The sequence below is a fragment of the Notolepis coatsorum genome (assembly GCF_963971535.1).
Source record: "Notolepis coatsorum genome assembly, chromosome: 6".
In the NCBI taxonomy this organism is placed as follows: Eukaryota; Metazoa; Chordata; class Actinopteri; order Aulopiformes; family Paralepididae; genus Notolepis; species Notolepis coatsorum.
The window spans coordinates 155,498,884-155,522,954 of record NC_140170.1 but is presented as its reverse complement, the minus strand read 5'-3'; the positions used below and the strand labels follow the sequence as shown (position 1 = coordinate 155,522,954).

Sequence of the window (24,071 nt, the reverse complement as noted above, 5' to 3'; positions counted from 1 at the left end):
CAACCCAGATTCGGCTCAAACAAGGGACTAAACACGTTTCGCAATTATGCCACAACAATGTGGAACGCCCTACCCACAGCCGTAAAATAACGTGAATCCCTACCCACCTTCAAAACCGCTCTAAAAGAGCACCTACGGGAGGCTGCAATTCGAAACTGGCCCCGGTAAATGTCCCAACCCCCCCCCCCCCCCCCCCCCCCCCCCCGATGTACAGTTTCCGCCCCCTTAAATGTATACATTCTCTTTTTGAAACTCTGTCTGTAAATAAACAGTACTGTATATTTGTATATATTGTATGTCATAAATGTCTGGATGTAACAGTACTGAATTGGAGCTTTCAGCATGTGACCTCAATGTAGAATAAGAAGATCATCAAGATGAGAAATATCTGTATGTCGTGTATGTCATAAATGTTATAATTAATTGAAAATGGGGGACCCTGATGTAAACAAGACGAAAGTCTTTCTCTGGTCTGCATCCCCTTAACAATTGTGTGTATTGAGCCGTACTGTATTGTACCCATTCTGCAATCTGTTAATAACATTTTCAATCAATCAATCAAATATGGTGTCCACATACATGGACACATGATTTAAGGCTATTATGAATTCATAGAGTTCATAGAGCAGTAATCTCCCACATGGGTGCAAAATCTTCAGGCCTTCTACTCTAATGTAATGTAACCATTGTCTTGAATCTCCTTTTTTATTGTAGTGCAACCTTTAACCTCAGAAAGAAACTGTCCACAAATATGGATGTCATGCAATGACACAATACTCCTCATAGGAGACCATTCCAAAAGCAATTCAATTGTTGGTCATGAAAAGCATTGAAACATTTTCTATTCTGTTTTTGTTTGTTTTTCTATTATTCATATTTTGTCTACTTATGTATATGCAGTCTATAATGGGCACATTAGTAGTAGGGATATGATGTATGTGATTTCATATCTGCTGAAACGAGTACAAAACCACCTGCTCAGCTGTCAGTCCACTCGCACAGCCTTCCCAGCCGAGCCCCCCCTCCTCTTCCTCTCCGGTAAAAATAAAGCGTGGTGTGGGTTGAGTGGCGGTGATAAGGGTTTGGTCAGATAGTCAATGTGTTCCAACACCATGGTATGACTGTGCTCCTCCCGTAGTGACTCAGTCATCTAGGAGACAAAGAGGCATTTAGTCAAAACATACAAGTGGACCCAAGGAACAGTCTCAGGACCCAGGGAACAGTCTCAGGACCCAAGGAACAGTCTCAGGACCCAAGGAACAGTCTCAGGACCCAGGGAACAGTCTCAGGACCCAATGAACAGTCTCAGGACCCAGGGAACAGTCTCAGGACCCAGGGAACAGTCTCAGGACCCAATGAACAGTCTCAGGACCCAGGGAACAGTCTCAGGACCCAGGGAACAGTCTCAGGACCCAATGAACAGTCTAACGACACAACAAACAGTCTCAGGACCCAGGGAACAGTCTCAGGACCCAATGAACAGTCTAACGACACAACAAACAGTCTCAGGACCCAGGGAACAGTCTCAGGGCCCAGGGAAGAGTCTCAGGACCCAAGGAACAGTCTCAGGACCAAGGAACAGTCTCAGGACCCAAGGAACAGTCTCAGGGCCCAGGGAACAGTCTCAGGACCCAAGGAACAGTCTCAGGAAGCAACGAACAGTCTAACGACACAACGAACAGTCTAACGACACAACAAACAGTCTCAGGACCCAGGGAACAGTCTCAGGACCCGATGAACAGTCTAACGACACAACGGACAGTCTCAGGACCCAAGGAACAGTCTCAGGAAGCAACGAACAGTCTAACGACACAACAAACAGTCTAAAGACATAACGAACAGTCTAACGACACAACGGACAGTCTCAGGACCCAGGGAACAGTCTCAGGACCCAAGGAACAGTCTCAGGATCCAAGGAACAGTCTCAGGACTCAAGGAACAGTCTCAGGACTCAAGGAACAGTCTCAGTGTCAGGACCCGCTCAAGCAACACCTCACAGGCGACTCTACTCCAGTGTAGCTGCAGCCACGCTTGGGTGTTTTGTAGCCCGTAGCCCATGAGTCCACCTCCGCATTTCCGCTACATGACTTCTTAGACAAAAATCCAGCTGTGATACAATATGGCTAGTGTTCAGACTGCAGGGAAAAGTGGCCCAAATGTGAACAACACAAATCACATGGAATCTGATCTTTTCAATTCTGATTTGTTTTTAATTAGCTGGCCTCCACTGCATTCAACCTATAAATTAAACCATGAACTGTGACTTCAGTGTCCTCCATGTTTATTTTGTGCATGCGGGTCAGTTCACGAGTCTGACCAGTTCACATTGGAATTTGATATTGAAGTAATGTCAACTCTGAGCAATAAATCAGAATTGAGCGCTAACGCTTGCAGTGACAGACAGAGAGAGAGAGAGAGAGAGAATAAAGTGGAATCATGAAGTGGGAAAAGTCGGAAATATATCTCACCAATCAAAACAACATTAGCGCTTTGGTTGTCACAGCGTGGATTACGCCCAAATGCCCTCCTCATCATCCTAGCGTCGGCAACGTTTAAACAGTCCAACAGTGAGAGTAAGCATGAAGGTGAAAAGAGTGAAAAGACAGTTACTGAAGTTCAGGTTTAAAGACATTACTAGAGTTAGTTCAGGTTTAAAGACATTACTGGAGTTAGTTCAGGTTTAAAGACATTACTGGAGTTAGTTCAGGTTTAAAGACATTACTGGAGTTAGTTCAGGTTTAAAGACATTACTGGAGTTAGTTCAGGTTTAAAGACATTACTGGAGTTAGTTCAGGTTTAAATACATTGCTGGAATTAGTTCAGGTTTAAAGACATTACTGGAGTTAGTTCAGGTTTAAAGACATTACTGGAGTTAGTTCAGGTTTAAAGACATTGCTGGAATTAGTTCAGGTTTAAAGACATTGCTGGAATTAGTTCAGGTTTAAATACATTGCTGGAGCTAGTTCAGGTTTAAAGACATTGCTGGAGCTAGTTCAGGTTTAAAGACATTACTAGAGTTAGTTCAGGTTTAAAGACATTGCTGGAGCTAGTTCAGGTTTAAAGACATTACTAGAGTTAGTTCAGGTTTAAAGACATTACTGGCAGAGTGAGAAGAGGTAGTGACAATGTGAATAATAGAGACGGCAAAAGTGAGCGTCAGTAAGGTAGGCTATTGATGGAATCAGATATGATGTCATTAGTTGATGGCTATGGGTGGCCTTGCATCAAGGCAGGTGAGAATAAAAGTCAGCATTGTTACATTTCGTTCTTGCTCCCGTTCTGCTCTAGTGGGAATTAACCTCATGACCTATATATCACTGAAAACTTTCGCTACATGCACCCATCATTTGCCAGGCCACGCCCATTTCCGCTTATGGATATAAGCGAGGGGCGTGGCCATTCTTCGTCCTTCCCTCATATTTTCATTCGGAAGGTTTTGCTACAAGCGCACCTTAGACAGTGGAAATTTAGCTTATAGTTTTCTTGTTGCTGTTTCTTCGAGATGGCATCACCACCAAGACTCGAGAAGCCCCTGGGGCTCCACCAGCACTCCCTCCTCCCAACCTCCGCCGTTCACCCCGGTGGCAAACGGCGCCGAGTGTAGTGCCGCCCGAAGACATTGAGCGCTCCTCACTCGTGAGAAAGGTAGATCCGGCGTCGCCATCAAACGGACCCCCAACAGAATGGGCGCGGCCTCTCTGATGGCAGACGATTGCGGCACAAGCTCTCCGCCTGCTTGCTCCCGCCGTTAAGAGCGGTGGAGAAGCGAGCAGGGCGGGTGGTTGGTAGTAGGAGGAAGAGTATGCGGGCCACAGGGTTCAAGTCCCTCCAGTTCTACAGAAATGCTGGTGCCGGAGAGGGCCTTGCGCCCCCCTACCATCACATCCCAGAGTGTTGCATGGAGGGGGCGGGGGTTTTCGCTGGTGAAGTCAGGGTTCAATTAGAGTCCCGACCCGAAATGGCGAGAGACGTGAGATGTAAACATGGAGAGAGAAGCGGCAGTTGGAGCACACCTCGAGGAGAATGCGCCACGCCCGGCAGCAGGTAAGTGGAGCGTGGCTAGGCCTGGCAGTCTGTATCCCCCCCCCTTTTTCTTACAACCTAAACCCCCATATTCCCCCCCTAAAACAACTACGTTTCCTTCGATAAAGAGACCCTCTTAGGAGGGGCGGGTTTTTATTGAAGCAGCGTGTAAACATTTCACTGAACGTGTTGTGTATGCCTCAAACGTAGAGTATGAGTGTTATGGGGCAATTCTTGCTTGTGAATGGAGCCGCTGGTGCGCGTGTGGCCAAGTTTTTAGACAAACGTGGACCTAGGGCTCGCGGTTGGTGGCTAGCTTCGTGCTGTGGTTTTTCTGTGCGATGATGCGTGCATATGGCCATATGCTCGCGTATGGGTTCGCTTGGGAAAACAACACACGGCTGGAGGCACTCTCCTTTTCACCTCGTGTGTCTCTTCACTTTACGTAAGGTTGGTGGGGGGGGATATAAACCGCTCATTGGATGTGTTATATCAATTTGGTCTAAGTTTTGGAGTTGGCTAACTCTGACTCCGCGAGGTTCGTGGCCCCATGAGATTGTGACATGGTGCACGGCATACCGAACACCTTACAGTAAGCCCCTTAGGCGCCTGTCTAGTCCGCAGTGCTCCGGTCGCAGGTCGAGTTCTGCTCTTAAGACCTGTCGACCTGGATTGAGGGATCAACCTCATTGGAGGGTTGTCTCCCCGGCGCGCCAGCTGGCCCCACGACATTGTGGGGGGGAAGCCTCCTTGGGAGCGCTTCGGAGCGGCGTGCCAGGGGGAGAAGGGCCTTCACCTATTTTAGGCCCTGTCCGATACGCTGGCGATGTGGGGGTTGGTGTCACCAGTGACCGTCTGGTGGGGTCTCGATGCTGCGTCCTCGTTGACCTCACCAGGCCCCTTTTTTCAGGGGGTCCTAGCCCCCGGGATGTGGCCTGGGGCTGGGACCTCCTCCTGGCCCCACTGCTACAGCCTTGCCATGGGGTTGGGGCTTTTTGACCCCGACCCCGCGATGTTGGGGGCTGTGACGTATTTTTTTTGCTTCACATCCGTTCCCTGGTGGCTTGCGGGATGCGCGTCCGAGTAGTCGCGGGGCCCGTCTAAACAAAGGTAAGTCCCACGGTCTGCTCACCCTGTGCGTTTGAGGTGCTAAACCCTCTTCGCACAGTCGAGTCCGATCTCCCTCCCGTCCCTCACTAGGGGGGGCCCGGATCCTCCCCGGATTCTGATGGTTGTAGGGGACCTCAGCGGGTACATCTGTCGGGCTTTCCGCTCTGCTCCACTCTTGTGTTCCAATAGAGCAGAGCGCAAAGCTATATGAAAAATAACGAAGGTTATCCTATAATCCTAGTTATTTGAGTATAGCGAGCGCTCTGCTCTGACTCACTGAGGACCCCACGTGTCTTCCGTTTCGGCGGTGAAAGACTGGGGAAGGAGCTGGTAGTATGGCCATGGCCCGCTTATGTATGAGCGGATGTGGGCAATGCATGGCCAGGCAGGTGAGGAGCGTGCATGTGGTTGAAAGTTTTCATGATAGCATATGATTAAAGGGACAGTTCCAATAGAGCAGAGCGCTCGCTATACTCAAATAACTAGGGTTATAGGATAACCTTCGTTATATGAGTTCATGTCAAGTAGGCAATTGTCTATCTTGGGAAATTAAGCCGTGGGGCATATGTTTTTTCCTTTGGTGGGCTTCGCGGGGCTAGCACTGCTTGTGTCAGTTATGTCAGAACATTTGTCAATTATTATTGTGGCATTATGAGCGCGGGGAGCCTCCTCAGAGAGTTTCAGAGCCTCCTCCTCAGGGAGTTCAGAGCCTCCTCAGAGTTTCAGTGAGAGAGCCTCATCGGAGGAGCCTCCTCGGAGGAGTGTGTTAAAGCCCCGGGGACCCCCATATGATGGGGCGTGTCGCGCAGCAGGAGGTGTTGGGCGTGGGACCGAGCCTACACCATCTTTTTTTTATGAACACATTTTTTTATAATTTTTTTGACATGACATAGAACTAGACACACAAGCATTAACAGTAAATATCCACATTAAATCACAGGATTATACATTCCAGTATTTGAATCAATATAAATGTAGTTTACGAGATATATACATAATACTTGCAATACAATACAATACATACATATGCTCTTGCTCGCTCTTCTTCCCCCCCCCTCAGGACCCCCCTTGGATAATCCATCCATTATTTCGTTTCTAACCAAGGATTACAATTCATATGCTAACCTTTATTCTCTCCACCACTTCTAACCAGATTGCAATGCTGGCTTCATTGACACCTAAAATTCTTGCTGTAGATATCCCTCCATCCCCTGCCATAACGACGCCACTGGGCTCGAGTTCTCTTATTGGCCAGAGGGGTATGCCCGGCAGATCTGCATGGCCGATCCCAACTCGCGTTGGCGAATGAGAGGTCTCTACAGGATAAACCTGGTGTCTTCCCCTCTCGTGAGAGCGGAATTTGTGACGGATGTTTTTTTTCCCAGGCCCTGTGTCAGTGTCCTTGCAAGGACCGGTCTTCATCCGGTTTACCCAAATAGGGGGGAGAGACGATGAGTTGGGGGCTCTTTCTTATTAGAATTCGCCCGCCACCGTTCTCAGGGTTTACGAGCCTTAAACGCTGTTCGATATCAGAGCTTGGTCCTAAGGGACCGATGTCAGCGCCTGGCCCCAGGCATGTTCTCAAGTGTTTATTTGAAACAGCCTTTTTAGGGACCGGCGCGCCCTGGTCTGTCCGAACGGCATAACGGCATTTATGCGTTTGGCCGGGAAGGAGTTTACCTCTGCCGAGCGCCAGGACACTGCCAGCTCGAGGGCTCACGTGCATTTCCGGGGGGAAATGGTGGGTCAGATCAAGCGTCAACAGGGGGGTTTCATGCCCGTTAGGTGGGCCACCGTGAGCTGTGCATTCACGTATACAGACCGTCTTGGTGGCGCCTCCTGTGGTGTTTTGATCAAAACGTGTACCTATCCCCCTCTCCTTTGAAGAGGTGCGGCAGCGTTGAAGGACACGGGACTCATCCTGGTCGCGCCGGACCGGATCAATTTAACCCGGTGTCCACCGGGTCACAGGCGAGCATTGCTCGTTCAATATATTCTGTTAACCCGAAGGGCCCTGTGCTTTTCCAGGGGGAAAATGCCAGGGCGGACCGGAGGCCACAGGGGCTCCTCCCCTCCCTCTCCCTCGAAGAGCTTCGGAGCCTCCTCTTAAGGGAGTTTCAGAGCCTCCTCAGGGAGTTTTCGGAGCCTCCCCCCCAGTGAGAGAGCCTCCTCGGGGAGTCTTTCAGAGCCTCCTCCTCAGAGAGTTTTCAGAGCCTCCTCCCCAGAGAGAGAGCCTCCTCACAGAGCCTCCTCCTCCGGGAGTTTTTAGAGCCTCTTCCTCAGGGGGTCCTCGCGGCGTGCCAGGCGGAGAAGGGCCTTTACCGGTTATGTCCTGTCCGATGCGCTGGTGGTGTAAAGGGTGGTGTCACGAGTAAAAACCTGGAGAGGTCTCAATGCCACGGCCTCGTTGACCTCACCAGGTCCCTTCTGTCAGGCCCTGGCTCCTGGACTCGGCGGCGGGCCTGCCTTTGAGTGGTCCATGGGGCTGGGACCTCCTCTGCGACCCGCTGCTAAGGCTTCGCCTGCAGGCTTGGGGTTCAGAACCCCGACCCCACGAGACGCCTCGCGGGCAGCGTCAGGGTTTAACAACCCCGACCCCACGAGGTGTGGGAGCGGTAACACAAGCGTATGCTTTGCGTACGTCTCCCTGGTAGCGAGCGGGGCGGGCAGTGGGGTGGTCGCGGGTCCTTCTGTCCCGCGGTCTACTTGCCTTGTGCGTTTTTTGAGTGCTGTCCCCTTTTCCGCACGGTCGGTGGCCCCCCCCTCCCACCCCTTACTAGGAAGGGTGGTGGGGCCCGGACCCTCCCCGGTGTTCTGATGGTTGTAAGGAGACCTCAGCGGGTGCATTTGTCGGGCTCTCCGCGTCCTGCTCCGTTCCTGTGTCCCACTAGAGGAGAACGGGAGCAAGAACTAAATGTAACAAAGGTTATCCTATAACCCTAGTTACATGAGTTCTTGTGAGCGTTCTGCTCTCACTCACTGAGGACCCCTGACTGTCTTCCGAATGAAGGTCAAGACTCGGGAAGGACGAAGCACGCTCACGCCCCTCGCTTATATCCATAAACGGAAATGGGCGTGGCCGGGCAAATGATGGGTGCATGTAGCGAAGGTTTTCATAGGTCATGAGTATAATTCCCACTAGAGCAGAATGCTCACAAGAACTCATGTAACTAGGGTTATAGGATAACCTTTGTTTTGTCAGAAGCTTCTAAGCCAATTAGCTAAGTAATAATTGAAGTTATCGTGGTCTGAGTAGACTGTGATGTTAACAATGTTTATTTAAAGTTAACGTCAGAATCTATAATACCATCTAACAGCAATCTCTAGGCAAAAGAGTCCCGCTTGGTATTGCACTTTGTTTAAAATGTTTGGTCTGATGTGTGGGTTGGATAAGGGGGGAGGGGTTGCTACTGCTGGCCACACATCAGGCTCTGCCAAGAGAGGTCTGGGGACATTCACAGATTAGTAAATGATTAAACTACAACCCACACCAAAACTGAAAATGTAAACAAGTGCAATACCCAATAGGGCTCTTTTGCCAGCATTACAGTTTCTACCTTTAAGTAGATTATGTTAGTCTATGTATGTAGACTATTAGTTGACAAAGAATGACTTTACTGGGGGACAAGCCCTCGCCTTCTCTACACTGAGGGTGTGGTCTAGTTCAAATTAATCTGAGGAAATCTCATTGGATGACATCGTCGAGAGCAGAGGGTCAGTCCCACCCCCGACGACCTCCTCCTCAAGTTCAAACCTCAGACTTACAGCGATGCCAGCGATCATAAACAGATGAAAACGCCACAGATAACTGACTAAACTGTAGATATAAAAAAGGTAAATGACGACAACCAGCTGATTTAAAGGTTAAAGGGAGACATCGTACCTGGTCTGGCGAGGGCCGGTGACCAGCGTGGGGGGGTCCCCGGGCGGGCCCCCCGCGGTGGTGCGGGGCAGGGTGTCGTGGGTGCTGGGAGTGCTGGGGCGCGTGCTGAGGGTGGTGGGGGTGCTGCTGAGGGTGCTGGGGGTGCTGCTGAGGGTGCTGGGGGTGCGGATGTTGCGGATGGGGTCCTTGTTGAGGGGGGCCGTGCATGTGCTGAGGGTGGGGGTGCTGCTGCTGTTGGGGCGGTCCGTGGGGGTGCTGTTGGTGGGGGTGTTGGGGCTGCGGGGGCCGTGGGTGCTGTTGGTGCTGTGGGGGAGGCTGAGGGTGCTGCTGCGGGTGCTGCTGCGGGTGTTGCTGCGGGTGGCCGGGGTGGGGGTACTGGGGTTGCGGCTGCTGTGGATGCGGGGCCTGAGGTGGGGGCTGGGGGTGCGGGGCGTGAGGGTAGGGAGCTTGCTGGGCATGGGGAGGGTGAGGGTACTGGGCCTGGGGCTGAGGCTGGGGGTGCGGGGGCTGCGGCTGGGGGTGGTGGGGGCCGTGGGGGTGATAGTGCTCATCTTCGTAGTTGTCAGCTATCAGCTTCATTCTGCTCTGCGTCTGTGGAAACAAAGGAGGAACTACTTAGTGCAACAAACCCAGAATGAAGATAAAAAAAGATCAAGATTAAGGTTTAAAGATGGTTTAAACTGTTTAAAAGATTTAAACTGGACTTGAAGAAGTCTTTATTCACAGCTCACATTGCAACGTAGTCATGCAGCGAACACACACATGCGAGATGGGTGACACATAGGAACACACATATGCATTATAATTTTTTGGGGGGTCGCCGATGAAATGTCCTCTATGCGCTTGACCCATCCCGTTGTCCTTCCCCCCCAAGGGCAGACATGGCTGGGAGCAGACTTGGGGGACCAATCCAAGTGCTATTGTCTGTCTTCGTCAGGGATGCGACAGCATTAGCGGTCTGTTCTGCATGTTTTTACATTGGGTTTATCTCTTTTTCTGGAGGGGAAACCCTTGCGAGCATGGGGAGAACATGCAAACTCCACACAGAAAGGCCCGGGAGATACCCCACCTGGGTACCTGGCAACCCAGTAACCTGGATCCCAAGTGGGAATCTAACCCAGGACCTTCTTGCTGTGAGGCGACAGTGTTAAGTATTATTAGGGCCTTAAACCAAATGAGTGTCTCTCCATTTGTGGGGGAACCAAGAACTCTCTTCTCTGCATTCCAGTGTCACATTACATCTCAGTTGGGCCCAAGGCCTGATCAGCTGTACCAAAGGTACAGGCCAGAAGGTTGAGTCAATCCTTGGCAACAGGGGGGGAGTTGGATGTTAAGACAGGTAGAACCTTGGAGGGTGATATGAGGGCACAGAGAAGAGAATCCTGCCACTTTGTTATTCTTCTTGAAGTTGAGAGGATCCACTGCTCAGCTTAGTGAACATGTAACCATTTCCCTCTTATGTCAATAAACGTGTGTTATCAAAGAATTACAGAGCCTGTGTTGGTTGTGTATCGTATCGAATGGGGAGCTTTCATTTGGGCAGTGGCGAATTCTCCTGGAAGCCAAATATGAACAGTAAAATGTTTTAATTTAAATAAAAATATTTTTTTTATATAGTTTACAATAATAATAAAAATCATTATTTTTCATCTCTGTGTTATAATTTTTTTTTTTTTTTTTTTTCCCTCTTCTCCTTCTCACTCTCTCTAACACTGTCAGACTCACTGAGGCAGGCTGGCAGTCACTCTGTGCTCACTGCAGCTTCAGTCACTGCAGTTCAGGCAGAATAGAGAAGGGAGGGGAGGGGGGAGGTGTCTTTTTCTAGCTTCCACCTTGTGATTCATGGTTGTGGACTCCACAATCAATTATTAGCCAATAAGATTCGAGCTTAATAAAGGGGTTCCGGCACCTTAACACGGGGCCGTCTGACAGCGAAGCACTCTAGCGTCTTCAAATTTGCCGCTCTGGAGGCGGGCCAGTCCAGAACGTTTCCACCGATTGACCAATCAAATCACATTAAAAGCTAAATGTGACAACGTCATCGCCTCGGTGAAACTGCATTGGGGAAAATATACACGCCTCGCGGCCACGTTCGAATCAAAACAACAATACATTTAGGCTGGACTCAGGGAACCCCGGAGATAGCTAGCTAACGTTATGTGAGTCTTAATGTCTAAACAAACAGCATTGTTTGATTGATTGAAATTCGGATTCCTCTCTCGGATTAATTCATTGAGGAGACCTGAAATTCGCTCAGCTGCAGAAAAGTTTAGGAGAATACCCACAGGACTTGAAGAACTTTGTCGACGAGGAGTTGCTTTACTTTACTTAATTTGGACCAAGGCGCTTCAGCTGCAACAATGGTGACTGTGAGTACCTAATAACTTTTCATAAGTGATGCCGCTGTGTGTGCGTGTGTGTGTGTGTGTGTGTGTGTGTGTGTGTGTGTGTGTGTGTGTGTGTGTGTGTGTGTGTGTGTGTGTGTGTGTGTGTGTGTGTGTGTGTGTGTGTGTGTGTGTGTGTGTGTGTGTGTGTGGGGAGCCATACTGTATATTCTGCCGTGTCATATCATACTGTGTTATTGTGTTGATGGGGCGACGCCGACTCACAGAGTCATACTGTACTGGTCTGCTTGTGTTTGATGGGCCGAGCCACAGGCTACTGTATACATGTATGTTCTGCCATGTCAGCAATATCTTGCAAGATGCTGAGAAACGCTCCGACGGCGACATCAGGCCATTCATTCATGTCAACCTAGAACCTAAATGCTCTCTCTCTCTCTCTCTCTCTCTCTCTCTCTGATTCATAATCAAACCAGACCTCCTGCAGGCAACCACTGTGTGTGTGTGTATATATATTTGTGTTGTGTGTGTGTAATATTCAGAAAGAGAGGGAGAGAGAGAGCGAGGGAGGGAGAAATATATTATATATATTATTTGGCTTAAATATGAAAAAAAAAATTAAAACATCTTTTTTAGTAAAAAAAATGTATAAATTCTTTTTTGGCATCCTCTGTTATTTTACCCACGCGACGCCACTGTATTTGGGTGACCTTTCTTCAGCATAAAACAACACAACGCAGAGATCTAACCTAAGGAATACAGGATATATTATATTATAGTAAAAAGTCGATGAAGGGAAACAAATTGTTGCCGTGACCCGGGAATGTCGAGACTCTGGTGAGAGGCAAGCGAAAGGTTGGAGTCCTGGATTGGTGCCAACCATAGCAGCAGACCTGAGACCAGCTAAGTTTGTGGTGGCCATTACGGGCCACATGGTATCGTCTGATCCCAGTACCAACCTGCTGTTTGAGCTGGTGCATCAGCCTGTCCTTCTCTCTCTTGAGAGCCAACACCTCCTCTTGGGTCTTCTTCTTATTGGAGGCCGACAGCTCCAGGAGAGCGATGTTCGCGTCCTTCTCGCTGATGGCTGCCAACAGCGCTTGTTGTCTGGAGAACACAAACATTTAGGGCATCTGTATTCTTTTTTTTTATATACTTTATTGTGTCAATAAAGTCACTCTACATTTAGAGTACACACACATATACATAGTTACACGTACATGTATGCATACATACATGTACATACTGTACATACGTACATACACACAAATGTACATACGTATATTGTAAATCTTGAAACTTTTTTTTTTACCCATCACCCATACAAAAACAAAAACACAAACAAAAGAGTATTCATGTCCCATGAAAGAGAAAAGGCCCAGCGACTAAAGGATAGACCATAGATAGACCATAACGAGTCAATTACTTTTATCCTTTATTTACTCTGGGATTTGCTGAGCATAGTATGCTCTTTTTCAGTAACAGCCCCTGATGAACCATGGAGTAAAAAGTACAATATATATATTCTTATTTGTATTCTAAGTAAAGTAAAGGAAAAGGAAAAAGTCCCCAACATGAAAAACCCTGTGTAAAGAACAAGTACCTCAGAATTGTACTTACAGTCAGACAGTTACACACACTCACACCTGGGAGCTGCCCAGTACAACCACAGTCCTTTTACTCTCGGCCATTAACCCTTTCACTACCACACTCCCAAATGGTTAACCCTTTCACTGTGACAATACAGAAGGTTAATTCCCTTTCACTGCCACACGGCAAATGGTTAACCCTTTCACTAACACGCTACAGAATGTTAACCCTTTCACTAACCTTCTGTAGTGTGGTAGTGAAAGGGTTAAGCAGCACCACTGGAGAAAATAGAGTGTACTCAGGGGCACTTCAATGGCAGTTAACGAGGGAGAAGAGAGTTATTAATGATTCACGTTAACCTCACAGACGTAAGAAGTGGTTGTTAAAAAGCCCAAGAGCTCTTTGATGCTGGTTTAAACTTGACAACAATAACAAAACGTTTACATTTGGATATTATTGGATCGTTATTTCTTTTATTCGCTATTTCCATTCATAAATCATCCAGGTATGCTGTGGTACTGTGTGGCAATGTTTCTGAGATACCGCCGTCCGGTGGTATGCGGCCGATGTTGTACTCCCTTTGTGTCTCTGTGCTCTGGCTGTGCGTCATTGAAAGTCATTGCCAAATGGACATACGATCTAGCAGTTGGCAATCAAATAATTGGAATATTCTTTTTGGATTATAATCGGCCACAGGTAAGAGCAATTTAACGTTAATTTCAGCTTGGTTGTCCATTGTTTTCATAGCCATCGCTCTGATCAACATATGCTGTTGTACTAACGAATGCCGTTATTGACAATCAATTAATCATAAATGACCCCCCCCCTTTCATGCATGCATGATGGAACATAATATACCGATCATATGCATTTGAATTTTTTATTGTAGCGTGTATAGGGACGAAATGCCAATGGATTAAGTATAATATGCGTTGCGGGCTATTACTAGCCTTCCAGGAATTACCCCAGACCACTCTAAAACCATACTTATATTCACCACGGTATAAAACGAGATTGTATGGATGGAAAAAAGATTCATTTTTCACATCTTGAACGATAAATACTCAATGTCAAATGGGCCATAGTATTGCATATATAGCTATAATATTTAAATAGTTATAGCCCTGCAAACAAGGTGGGCGACTCCCACCGTTTACAGTGATGGCGGTAGCTACTATAGGATGAGGCTAATGCATGGCGTCCAATGAGTTAATGGCAGTGGATAGGGACCATTAGCCTAGCTTAAAACTCCGGTAGAGGTGTTTTTGTCAGACAGCTAGGCTAGCTGGTCCGTATCTGCTTTCATTAATTTGTGCTAAGCTAGGCTAGCTTGCAGCCGGATAGCTTTCTACTGAACGCTTCCTGTCTTCTTGTCTGGCTCTGGAGAAGACAGTAAGTACATTTCCCATATTGTTGGTTTGTTCCTTTAAAATTATGGATATTGGGAATTTGAGAATAGATTTGATTAAAATTAAACCAAGGGTAAAGAGTTTGGTACAACAGGAAAAAAGCTACAAAAATCCCAAATGCATAAGGCTACGTTTCTTTTAATCTATTACAGTAGTGCAAGTTATATTTAGTTCGACCTAGCGTCATATAGTCCCCCCCTAGGATAGTTGGGACAGCCTGGCCCTGTAGTGTATCAAGCAGTAAACACTAATTTCCCTGCTCAATCAACCTAGTGATAAAGGCAGCAGCCCTTGTTTCGTGAGGTTGATAATTGAGCTATTCTGCTCTTAGTGCAATGTGCATCTGTTGCCACAAGATGGTAGTAAATCACAATAAACGCCTGCAAGTGCGACCATGGTCAGGAGGTGAAGGGTCAGAGAGCAGAGGTCTATCTACATATACAAACAATCGTTATTATAATAACGTCAAAGTTAGCTTTGCGTCTGTTATTATGCCTCATCCAACAAGAAGCAAAACGGCAAAGCTGATTGTGAACGAGATTGATGTTGCAGAGCCCATGTTGTGTTGCCGTCGAGCATGTAGAGCCCTTCAGACCTTTGTATGGCTGCACGTACCGAACCGCGACGTCACGGGCGGATACACGCACTGCTACACCACTAGTAAAGAGAGAAGGAGGTGCTCACTTCATCTCCAGGATCTCCTCCAACTGTTTCCTCCGCTCCTGCCTCATGTTGGTCAGGTGACCATCTCTCTCCTGCAGGGACTGCTGGGTGGAGGACAGACGCTGCTTGGTGGCGTCCAGCTCCTGCCTAGTCCTCTCCAGTGTGTTCATAAGCTCCTCCAGCTGACACACACACACACACATGCGCGAGCGCGCACGCATGCACACACACGCACGCACGCACACACACACACACGCACGCGCACACACACACACACACGCACACACACACAGATCATTTATTAAAGGACCAGACTGGTTTACATACGAGTTTTAGCTAATTTACTAATCAGCACACGTATTCTATATTAGCCCGGACAAAAAGCAACCTTTTGTTAGCGCTTTGTCACCATACCGGTATGGTCCAACAAAAATATATTATATTTCACCAGACCATAACATCTTTCATGAGCTAACATGCACCTTGACCGGTGCATGGTGGCCACCGTCCATAGTGGCATCCTTGCGGGGGTCCTGTCCCAGACCCTTCTTGTCTCCTTGGGGACCCAGTTTGACGTTCGGTCCCTTCTTACTTTGGTCCTTTGGTCCTTGTCTGCAAAGTCACAAGCGGTTCAAACATTCCCCCACGTCAAACAAGGTACCTCACTGAATCCTGACTTTATTTCCTACTAGCATTTATCAAGAAACATAAAAAAATATATATATATTTTCTTTGACATTTGTGTTATCAAAGGTGAACAGAGTTGTTGAGTAGAGTAGCCCTGTAGGCTACTATATCTATTCATACCCACATGTTACAACAGAAAATACAAAACACAAACAGTGGAACAAGTACAGTACAACGCGACATTCAGGTAGATGTACTGGGAATCGCCTTTAAATGAGGTGACACTGGGAAACGGGCAGGATGGAGAAGACACACGAGTCACAGTTGAATCAGTAGTAGTTAATGTGTTACAGAGAGCATGCACATGCACACATAGACCGCAAGGGGTGCTTGAGCACCTGCCCTTTTCGTGTCTCATTAAAAAGTGCCCTTTTTATGGCACGTTCTTTTTTTATTTATTTTTGTACTGTTGCGCATATAGATAGACTGCCCTTCCAAATGAAATATGTCAGGATAGAATCTAAATATTAGGTAAAGAGAGAGAAATGCTCCATATTCCATTGCACCTCTCCTGGACCTATTATATTTTACGCATAGCACGTGGGTGGTGATGATGAGATGATATAATAATAATAATAATAATAATAATAATAATAATAATAATAATAATAATAATAATAATAATAATAATAATAATGACTTGGATTTATATAGCGCTCTTCATGACACCCAGAGCGCTTCACAGAGTCCATTATTCGTTCATACACAGTCATACCGGTGGTGGTAAGCTACAATTGCAGCCAGAGCTGCCCTGAGGCAGACTCACGGAAGCGTGGCGAATAATCATCGCCTACGGCCCCTCCGACCACCACCAACATTCATTCACATGCATACACATTCATACGAGGCAAGTAGGTTAAGTGTCTTGCTCAAGGACATAACGGCGATGGGATGGACATGGGCTTGAACGGGATTCGAACCACCAACCCTTCGATCATTGGACGACCCGCTCTACCCCTGAGCCAAAGCCGCCCCACATATAAACCGTGCACGCTGACAGCCGGCAGTGCACTGAACACGGAATTGACATCCAGCTGAGCTCACACTCGAGTCGAGACCTCTTTTTTTACAGTTAATAGTTCAACTTAAACCTAAGCAAGAACTACACTTCATCATCAGGTAAGGTATTATTTGCCCAACAAAATACATGTTCATTTTCAGGTTTAGAATAGAATAGAATAGAAATACTTTTATTATCCAGAGGAAAATTTTACACTGCAAATCGCTCAACATTAAACATTTAGACAGAACAGGTCACGAATAAGAATAACAAAACAAATCAAATTGCCTAGGATAAGAATAGAATAAAATAGAATAAAAATGGAATAAAATATACAGTAAATAAATACAGTAAAAATATACTGAAGTCTACAGTAGGTGTAATATTGCACAGTGCTGTTTCAAAAGTAAGAGTCCAGGAAGATGGTAACTGCCACTCTGTGATCAGTGATGCAGTGAGGCACAGTGATGCATTGTATAGTCTGATGGCTGTTGGAATGAAGGACTTCCTGTGCCGTTCAGTGCTGCATTTAGGTAGTGTGAGCCTAGCACTGAACATGCTCCTCCTGTCAGCCAAGTCTGTGTATAGTGGGTGGGAGGGGTTTTCCCTGATGGCCTGGAGCTTAGCAATGCTCCTCCTCTCCGCCAGCCTCGCTAGGCAGTCCAGCTCCACCCCAACCACGCTACTGGCCTTCCTGACCAGCTTATCCAGCCTGTTTGTGTCCCCTGCTCTCAGTCCGCTGCCCCAGCAGGTCACAGCGTACAAGAAGGCGCCCGCCACCACCGACTCATTGAACATCATCAACATCCTTGTACAGACATTGAAGGATCTCAGCCTTCTGAGGAAGTAGAGTCGGCTCTGGCCCTTCTTGTACACTGCCTCTACGTGTTTTGACCCGTTCAGTTTGTTGTCGATGTGCACACTGAGGTATTTGTACTCCTCAACCATGTCCACATCGACTCCCCTGATGGAAACGGGGGTTACAGGTGCACTCCTCCTCCCCAGCTCCACCACCAGTTCCCTGGTCTTCACCACATTTAGCTGCAGGTGGTTTTTATCGCACCATGTGACGAAAACACCCCCTCTCCCCCTTCCTTGGCTTCCATGACTGGTTATCTTCTTGCTAACTCACTCCTCCTCTCTCCTCTTCCTTTAGCTTCCATGACTGGTTATCTTCTTGCTAACTCACTCCTCCTATCCTATCCACAGGTTTTTTATACAGTTTGCACTGTATATTTGGGGCATGCCTTGTGAAGTTGTGATTGTCGGTGCTTTTCTCTCATGCAACCAGGCAGGCAGGCTACAGCATAACTATCTACACTGCACTTCCCCCATACTACATTTCTTATTAATCATACCGCGGTGGCATTGCATTATCTCTTTACTTTATCACATTCTCCTCTCACGGTCTCACCACCTCATTTGCAAGATGCCTCGCTCTCTCTCTCCCTCTCTCCCTCTCTCCTCTCTCTCTCTCTCTCTCTCTCTCTCTCTCTCTCTCTCTCTCTCTCTCTCTCTCTCTCTCTCTCTCTCTCTCTCTCTCCAAAAGCAGGTAGCCTTCTTTCTCTCTCTCTGTAATACTGTAGAGATACATGTTTTGCTTACTGTAATGTAGTGGTGGCTTTAGTAGGCTGGTTGTAGTTTCATTATTGAACAAACAGTTACACTTAGCAACTTACTTCATAATGAACAACTGTACATAAAGTCATACTATTGATAATAACAATAGCAATAATAATAATAATAATAATAACAATAATAATAATTACTTATTATTATTGTAATTATTATTATAATAATTATAATAATGCAATACATTATTAATTGGTAAAATTGTGATTTCAGCAGCTGTACATTCTTACCATTATCTAGTGGTGAAACTGAATGTACCATAGACTTGTATTAACCCCAAAAAGGGCCCCCAAAAATCGGGCTTGTGCGCTACGCTTGCTCGCTTAACTTTTTTTAATACCTAGTGCCCTTTTCTGCATTAGAGCACCTGCCCCTCTAAAGTCCTGTCCACGTCCCTGACCAGTGGTGTAGTCGTAATATGGGAACTGGTAACACGCCACGCCACGTGCACGCGCGCGCGGGTACGTGCATGCGCACAGAACTGATTTATACACACACACGCACGCACACACACATACACACACACACACACACACACACGCACACACACACACAAGCGCATATACGCAAGTGCAATCTTTCTATCATACAAGCTCTTCTTGCTCTCTATTTGTGTGAATGTGCGCGTGGAAAGCTGGCGCGCAGCACAGACGCTTGATTCAATATCATAAGCAGGTAGACCCCCATCACGAATTCCGAGCCACATTAGTATTCACCTCCACTGCCTGTGTCACACAGAATGAAGGGGGAGATGCATTCAGATAGCCAACACCCAGACACTTAGTCTACCTGCGCTTTTTGTTATGTAAAACGGTGGCCGGGTACTTAGTCACAACAAATGGATACAGCGCATTTTTGTGTGCGCGTACACGCGAGTACACATCCGTGCGCGATCGCGCGTACTTCTGCCTCAGTGATCTGGTAACACGGCGTGTAACCGTGTGTGACCACGACTGCACCACTGTCCCTGACAGAGAGACTGCTGATAAATCACTGACAGGCTTAGAGGCACCACTGAGTCAGAGTGGCGAGGGGGGGAAGGGCGTGGCTGCGTTCGTCAGGTGAGGGTTATCACGTGTGTTCGCTTGCTCCTCACCAACTCATAAAGTCAGAAATGTACCACCAGAATGGCCGACCAAGTGGTAAATGACAGTGGTAAGCTAACCAAGTGGTAAATACCAGTGGTAAACTATACCAGTGGTAAACTAACCAAGTGGTAAATACCAGAGGTAAACTATACCAGTGGTAAACTAACCAAGTGGTAAATACCAGTGGTAAACTATACCAGTGGTAAACTAACCAAGTGGTAAATACCAGTGGTAAACTAACCAAGTGGTAAATACCAGTGGTAAACTAACCAAGTGGTAAATACCAGTGGTAAACTAACCAAGTGGTAAATACCAGTGGTAAACTAACCAAGTGGTAAATACCAGTGGTAAACTAACCAAGTGGTAAATACCAGTGGTAAACTAACCAAGTGGTAAATACCAGTGGTAAACTAACCAAGTGGTAAATTCCAGTGGTCAATTCGAGTTTACAAGTTATGACGTTTAACTGACCCTTCACCTTTTGTGGTGCAAACATACTTTATATTATGATCGAGTATCATGAGACACCATCATAAATATTATGTTGACATGCTGGTATTCCTAAAAATCACTCAGACCACCTGCATCAAGAAAGAAAGGTTGAATAATCTGAGGTTGAATAATCTGTCTGAATCTGCTGCCTTGCATCTGATAGGTCCTGACCTTACGGCCTAACTACAGCACCTGAACACTATCACCTGGTATTTACCATTTGGTCACATGATACATTTCCGAATTGACGAGGACCGACGAACGCATCATTAGGTGGAGATGGGGTGGCAGGGGTGTTACTTACCTGGGTGCTAGGCTGCAGGCGGAGAAGAGGGAGAAGAGGAGGAAGAGGAGGAGAAGGAGGAGGAATGAGGAAGCCATAGTGGATACAGGAAATGAGAGAGCACAGAGAGTGAAAGAAAAAAGGAAAGAAAAAAAAACACAGAGACATTAGAACCTGAACAGAGAGAGAGAGAGAGAGAGAGAAAAAGAAAAGGACACAGTAGAATAAACCAGAGAACACTGGAGAGAAGGACCTCAGAGACACCTCTGACAGCGGCAGTAATCTGACACTACTGCACCTTCTCCTCCGAAAAAAGATGGAAACTAATTTACCTCTGCTGCCAAGCCTGGGGAGGTGTCGGACAGGGGGGAGGAGAGGAGAGGAGAGGAGAGGGGAGCGGAGGGGAGGAAAGGAGAGGGGAGGAAAGGAGAGGGAATCAGCCGGGGAGGAGGAGGAGGGCAGAGGAGGAACAAAAAGTTGTATAGCGTCGAGCAAAGGAGGAAGCCATTGGTGGTTTTTGGAAGACGGCTACAGATGACAGGGGGTTGACCAGAGGTTAGCAAGGAGTCTTGTGAGCCAAGGAAGAGGAGAAAGGAGAGAGGATAGGAGAGGAGGAAAGGAGAGGGGAGAGTTAGCAAGAAGAGAAGCAGTCATGGATGACAAGGAAGAGCAGAGGGGAGAGGAGAGAGGAGAGAGGAGAGAGGAGAGAGAAGATGAGGAGAGAGGAGAGAGGAGAGTTAGCTAGAAGAGAAGCAGTCATGGAAGACAAGGAAGAGGAGAGGAGGAGTGGAGGAGTGAGGAGAGGAGGAGAAGAGATGAGAGAGGAGTGAGGAGAGAGGATAGGAGGAGTGAGTTAGCAAGAAGATAACCAGTCATGGAAGCTAAACGAAGAGGAGAGAGGAGGAGTGAGTTAGCAAGAAGATAACCAGTCATGGAAGCCAAGGAAGGGGGAGAGGGGGTGTCAGACAGGCGACTCAACTGACACCTCAGGACCAAACCTGACACGGCCCGGCTCAGCTTCGGTCCAGATCCTACCTACTACACAGCACCTCACTCACTCAGCATGTGTAGACCTATTCATGCAGGCCACTATAGGGCTGAGCATCTGGTACAGCAAGCTAGGCAGGGGCAGCTAGGGTTAGGGTTATGGTGGGGGTTAGGGTGGGGGTTAGGGTGGGGGTTAGGGTGGGGAGAGCATGAGAGAAGGAGTCGGAGAAGGTCCCCAAGGAGGGAGGTGTTATCAGAGCAAGAGGTGGGGTTTGGATCAGGGTGGGGTTCAAGGGTGGGGGTGGGGGTGGGGGTGGGGGTGGGAGAGTAAAGCGGGCTGATGGGAGGCTGGGATGAAGCAGGAGAAGCACTTAGCTCTAAGGATAGAATCTTCCAACAGAAAGTTACACCAAACAGCCAGTACACTGAGACACAGAAAAAGGTGTATTGTGTGTGTGTGTACAGTATGTGTGTGCGTGTGTGTTTGTTTGCATGTCTGCTAGAAGTCTCCACGGGCCCAAAACCCCGAAACCCGTGGCGGCTCCAAAGTCCTGACTTATCTTCGGGGGTTAGGGTTTGGTTTGACATCGTTTCCATGGGTAACGATGACTAAATTATTTTAATGTTTTATTCATATATTTGTTTTTTTGTTTTTTACTTTCCAAAATCACATAATCTACAGTACATAATTATTGTAAATTTTAACCGGGTGAGATTAGAACCTTGTCTGTCGCTTTACCATTGGACCGTTAGGGTCCGTTATGGGCACAAGTTTGATTACATCAGGTTTCCTTTCAGATCTGGTCTGATTTTCCTGCGGTTCATTTTAGGGTCCGACGTTCCTCGCGTCTGATTAGAGTAGATAATTTTTATTTCATACAGGTCTGGTCCAGGCAAGAAAGCCCCGGGTCGGTTTTTCGTAACAGGTTTGACTTTTTTGATCTGTGAAGACCTCCAGTGCGTGCACACTTGTGTGTGCAGGCACATGTGTGTATGTGTCTGTGTGTGTGTGTGTGTGTGTGTGTGTGTGTGTGTGTGTGTGTGTGTGGTGTACAATAAGATAGATGTGTGAATGTGTTGCTAGTAACAAACCTTCAGTGGATGAAAGTAGAATAGAAAATAGAGTAGAGGCAGTATTGTAAAATCACACCAAGAAACTTCATTTCTATTTAATGAGACCAGTGATGATAATATAGTCTAGGAGATTCAGTTTGGGGTTTCGCCAATCACTAGAATTGCTTAAAGGGGCACTCCACCAAAAAACAATGCTGATTTATTTTGCACATAATCTCACACACATTCATTTAGTTTGACAATTATTGTGAGTAATTATATTTTTTTTATCCACTTTTTCTCCTTATTTTTCTATTTTTTCTCCCATCCCAATTTCGCCTCGCCAATTCTCCCTTCAATTCTCCCCTCCCCTGTCTCGAACGTTGCTAGACTATGCCTCCCACTGGTCGGCTGCAGTGAGGACCAAGCATTGCATCACGTGTCCCCTCCGGTACACGAGGAGGCAGCTGTCGCATCTTTTCACCTGAACAGCGCAATCTCTCAGTGGCGAGGAGTAACGCGTGGGAGACTCACGCTGCCCCAGATACTTCCTGATTCTGCTGTACAGGCGCACCAACCGACCTGTAGGAGTCGCTGTCCACAACGTCCAATCCCCACCCACCGGCTTTCCCACCCCTAACACTGCCAATTGTGTTAGTATGAACGACCAGCCAAGCCGGTAGCAACGCAGAGAGCTGGGCTCGAACCCACCATCTCCTGCGTTAGTGGCGAGCGCCTTGCCCACTGCGCCGCGGCGTGAGTAAATTATTTTGAATATAGCCACCAGTGATGTCATCAGGGGCATTGAATCTTTGTGTTAATTACAGCTCAATGTAATGATAAGGTATCAGTCCCTATAAGTCAAGGTGTTGCTACTTTTTCATCTTCAACATGTCATGGTGCTGTAATCAACACAACACAAGGATTCAATATCCCCAATCACTTGTGGCCATTATTCAAACTCATTTACTCTCAATAAATGGAATGGACTGCATTTATATAGCGCTTTTATACAAAGTGCTTTACAACTTATGCCTCACATTCACCCGTTCACTCACACATTCACACACCGACGGCGAAGGCGACCATGTAAGGTGCCAACCTGCTCATCGGGAGCAGTTAGGGGTTAAGTGTCTTGCTCAAGGACACTTCGACACGCTGCCCGGGAGAAGCCGGAACAGTGAACCTTCTGATTACCAGACGACCAGGCGACTGTGGATCTACCTCCTGAGTCACCGTCGCCCCACAATAACTGTCACAATAACTAACTGTCAAACTAAATTAACGTGTGTAAAATTGTTGAGGGTTTTTGGATGTGCGTGAGAGTATGTGCAAAATAAATCAGCGTTGATTTTTGGTGAAGTTCCCCTTTGATGTCTCAGGTAGGCATCATATCCTGTAGTTGGTAGATTTTGATTGTCTCACATGAAGTTTTCTTAACTCTGGTTTGAAGCAGAACCTCTGAGACTGAGGTGTGATTTACTCTACTGTGTAATAGGGCTGGGCAATATAGCCATATTCATCATTTATCCAGTCCATTCAGTATAAAAAGTGACCAACAAAAAGTCAAAATGATCACAAAACCATTACTGAAATATTTGAGAATAATTTAAAATTACAATTGAAATTTGACGCTGTATCACATTTCCTGACACCCTGAAGTCCAATACAATGATAAATGTAGTTATCTAACATGAGATTTTCCATAATATACCTTGTATTTTATGGTTTGTATAGATATAATATACGTTGTGCATTATGTCTAGTTCATAGTTTCGTTTATAGTTTTAGTTTATAGTTATAGTTTGTATAAATATTATACATTCATT

General features: G+C 46.9%; 1 protein-coding gene across 1 annotated transcript in view; it reads right to left on the bottom strand.

The window, feature by feature from the left end:
* Nucleotides 1–2,509: 2,509 nt before the first annotated feature.
* The window catches only part of erc2 (ELKS/RAB6-interacting/CAST family member 2), a gene marked incomplete at both ends in the record, with an annotated part of 122,516 nt that continues 100,954 nt past the window's right edge, over nt 2,510–24,071 (bottom strand). The window contains 5 exons of the mRNA XM_084315777.1: nt 2,510–2,536; nt 9,017–9,607; nt 12,318–12,465; nt 15,042–15,202; nt 15,503–15,632. Coding sequence (XP_084171903.1) covers nt 2,510–2,536; nt 9,017–9,607; nt 12,318–12,465; nt 15,042–15,202; nt 15,503–15,632 — 1,057 coding nt within the window. The remainder of the gene's footprint in view (nt 2,537–9,016; nt 9,608–12,317; nt 12,466–15,041; nt 15,203–15,502; nt 15,633–24,071) is intronic.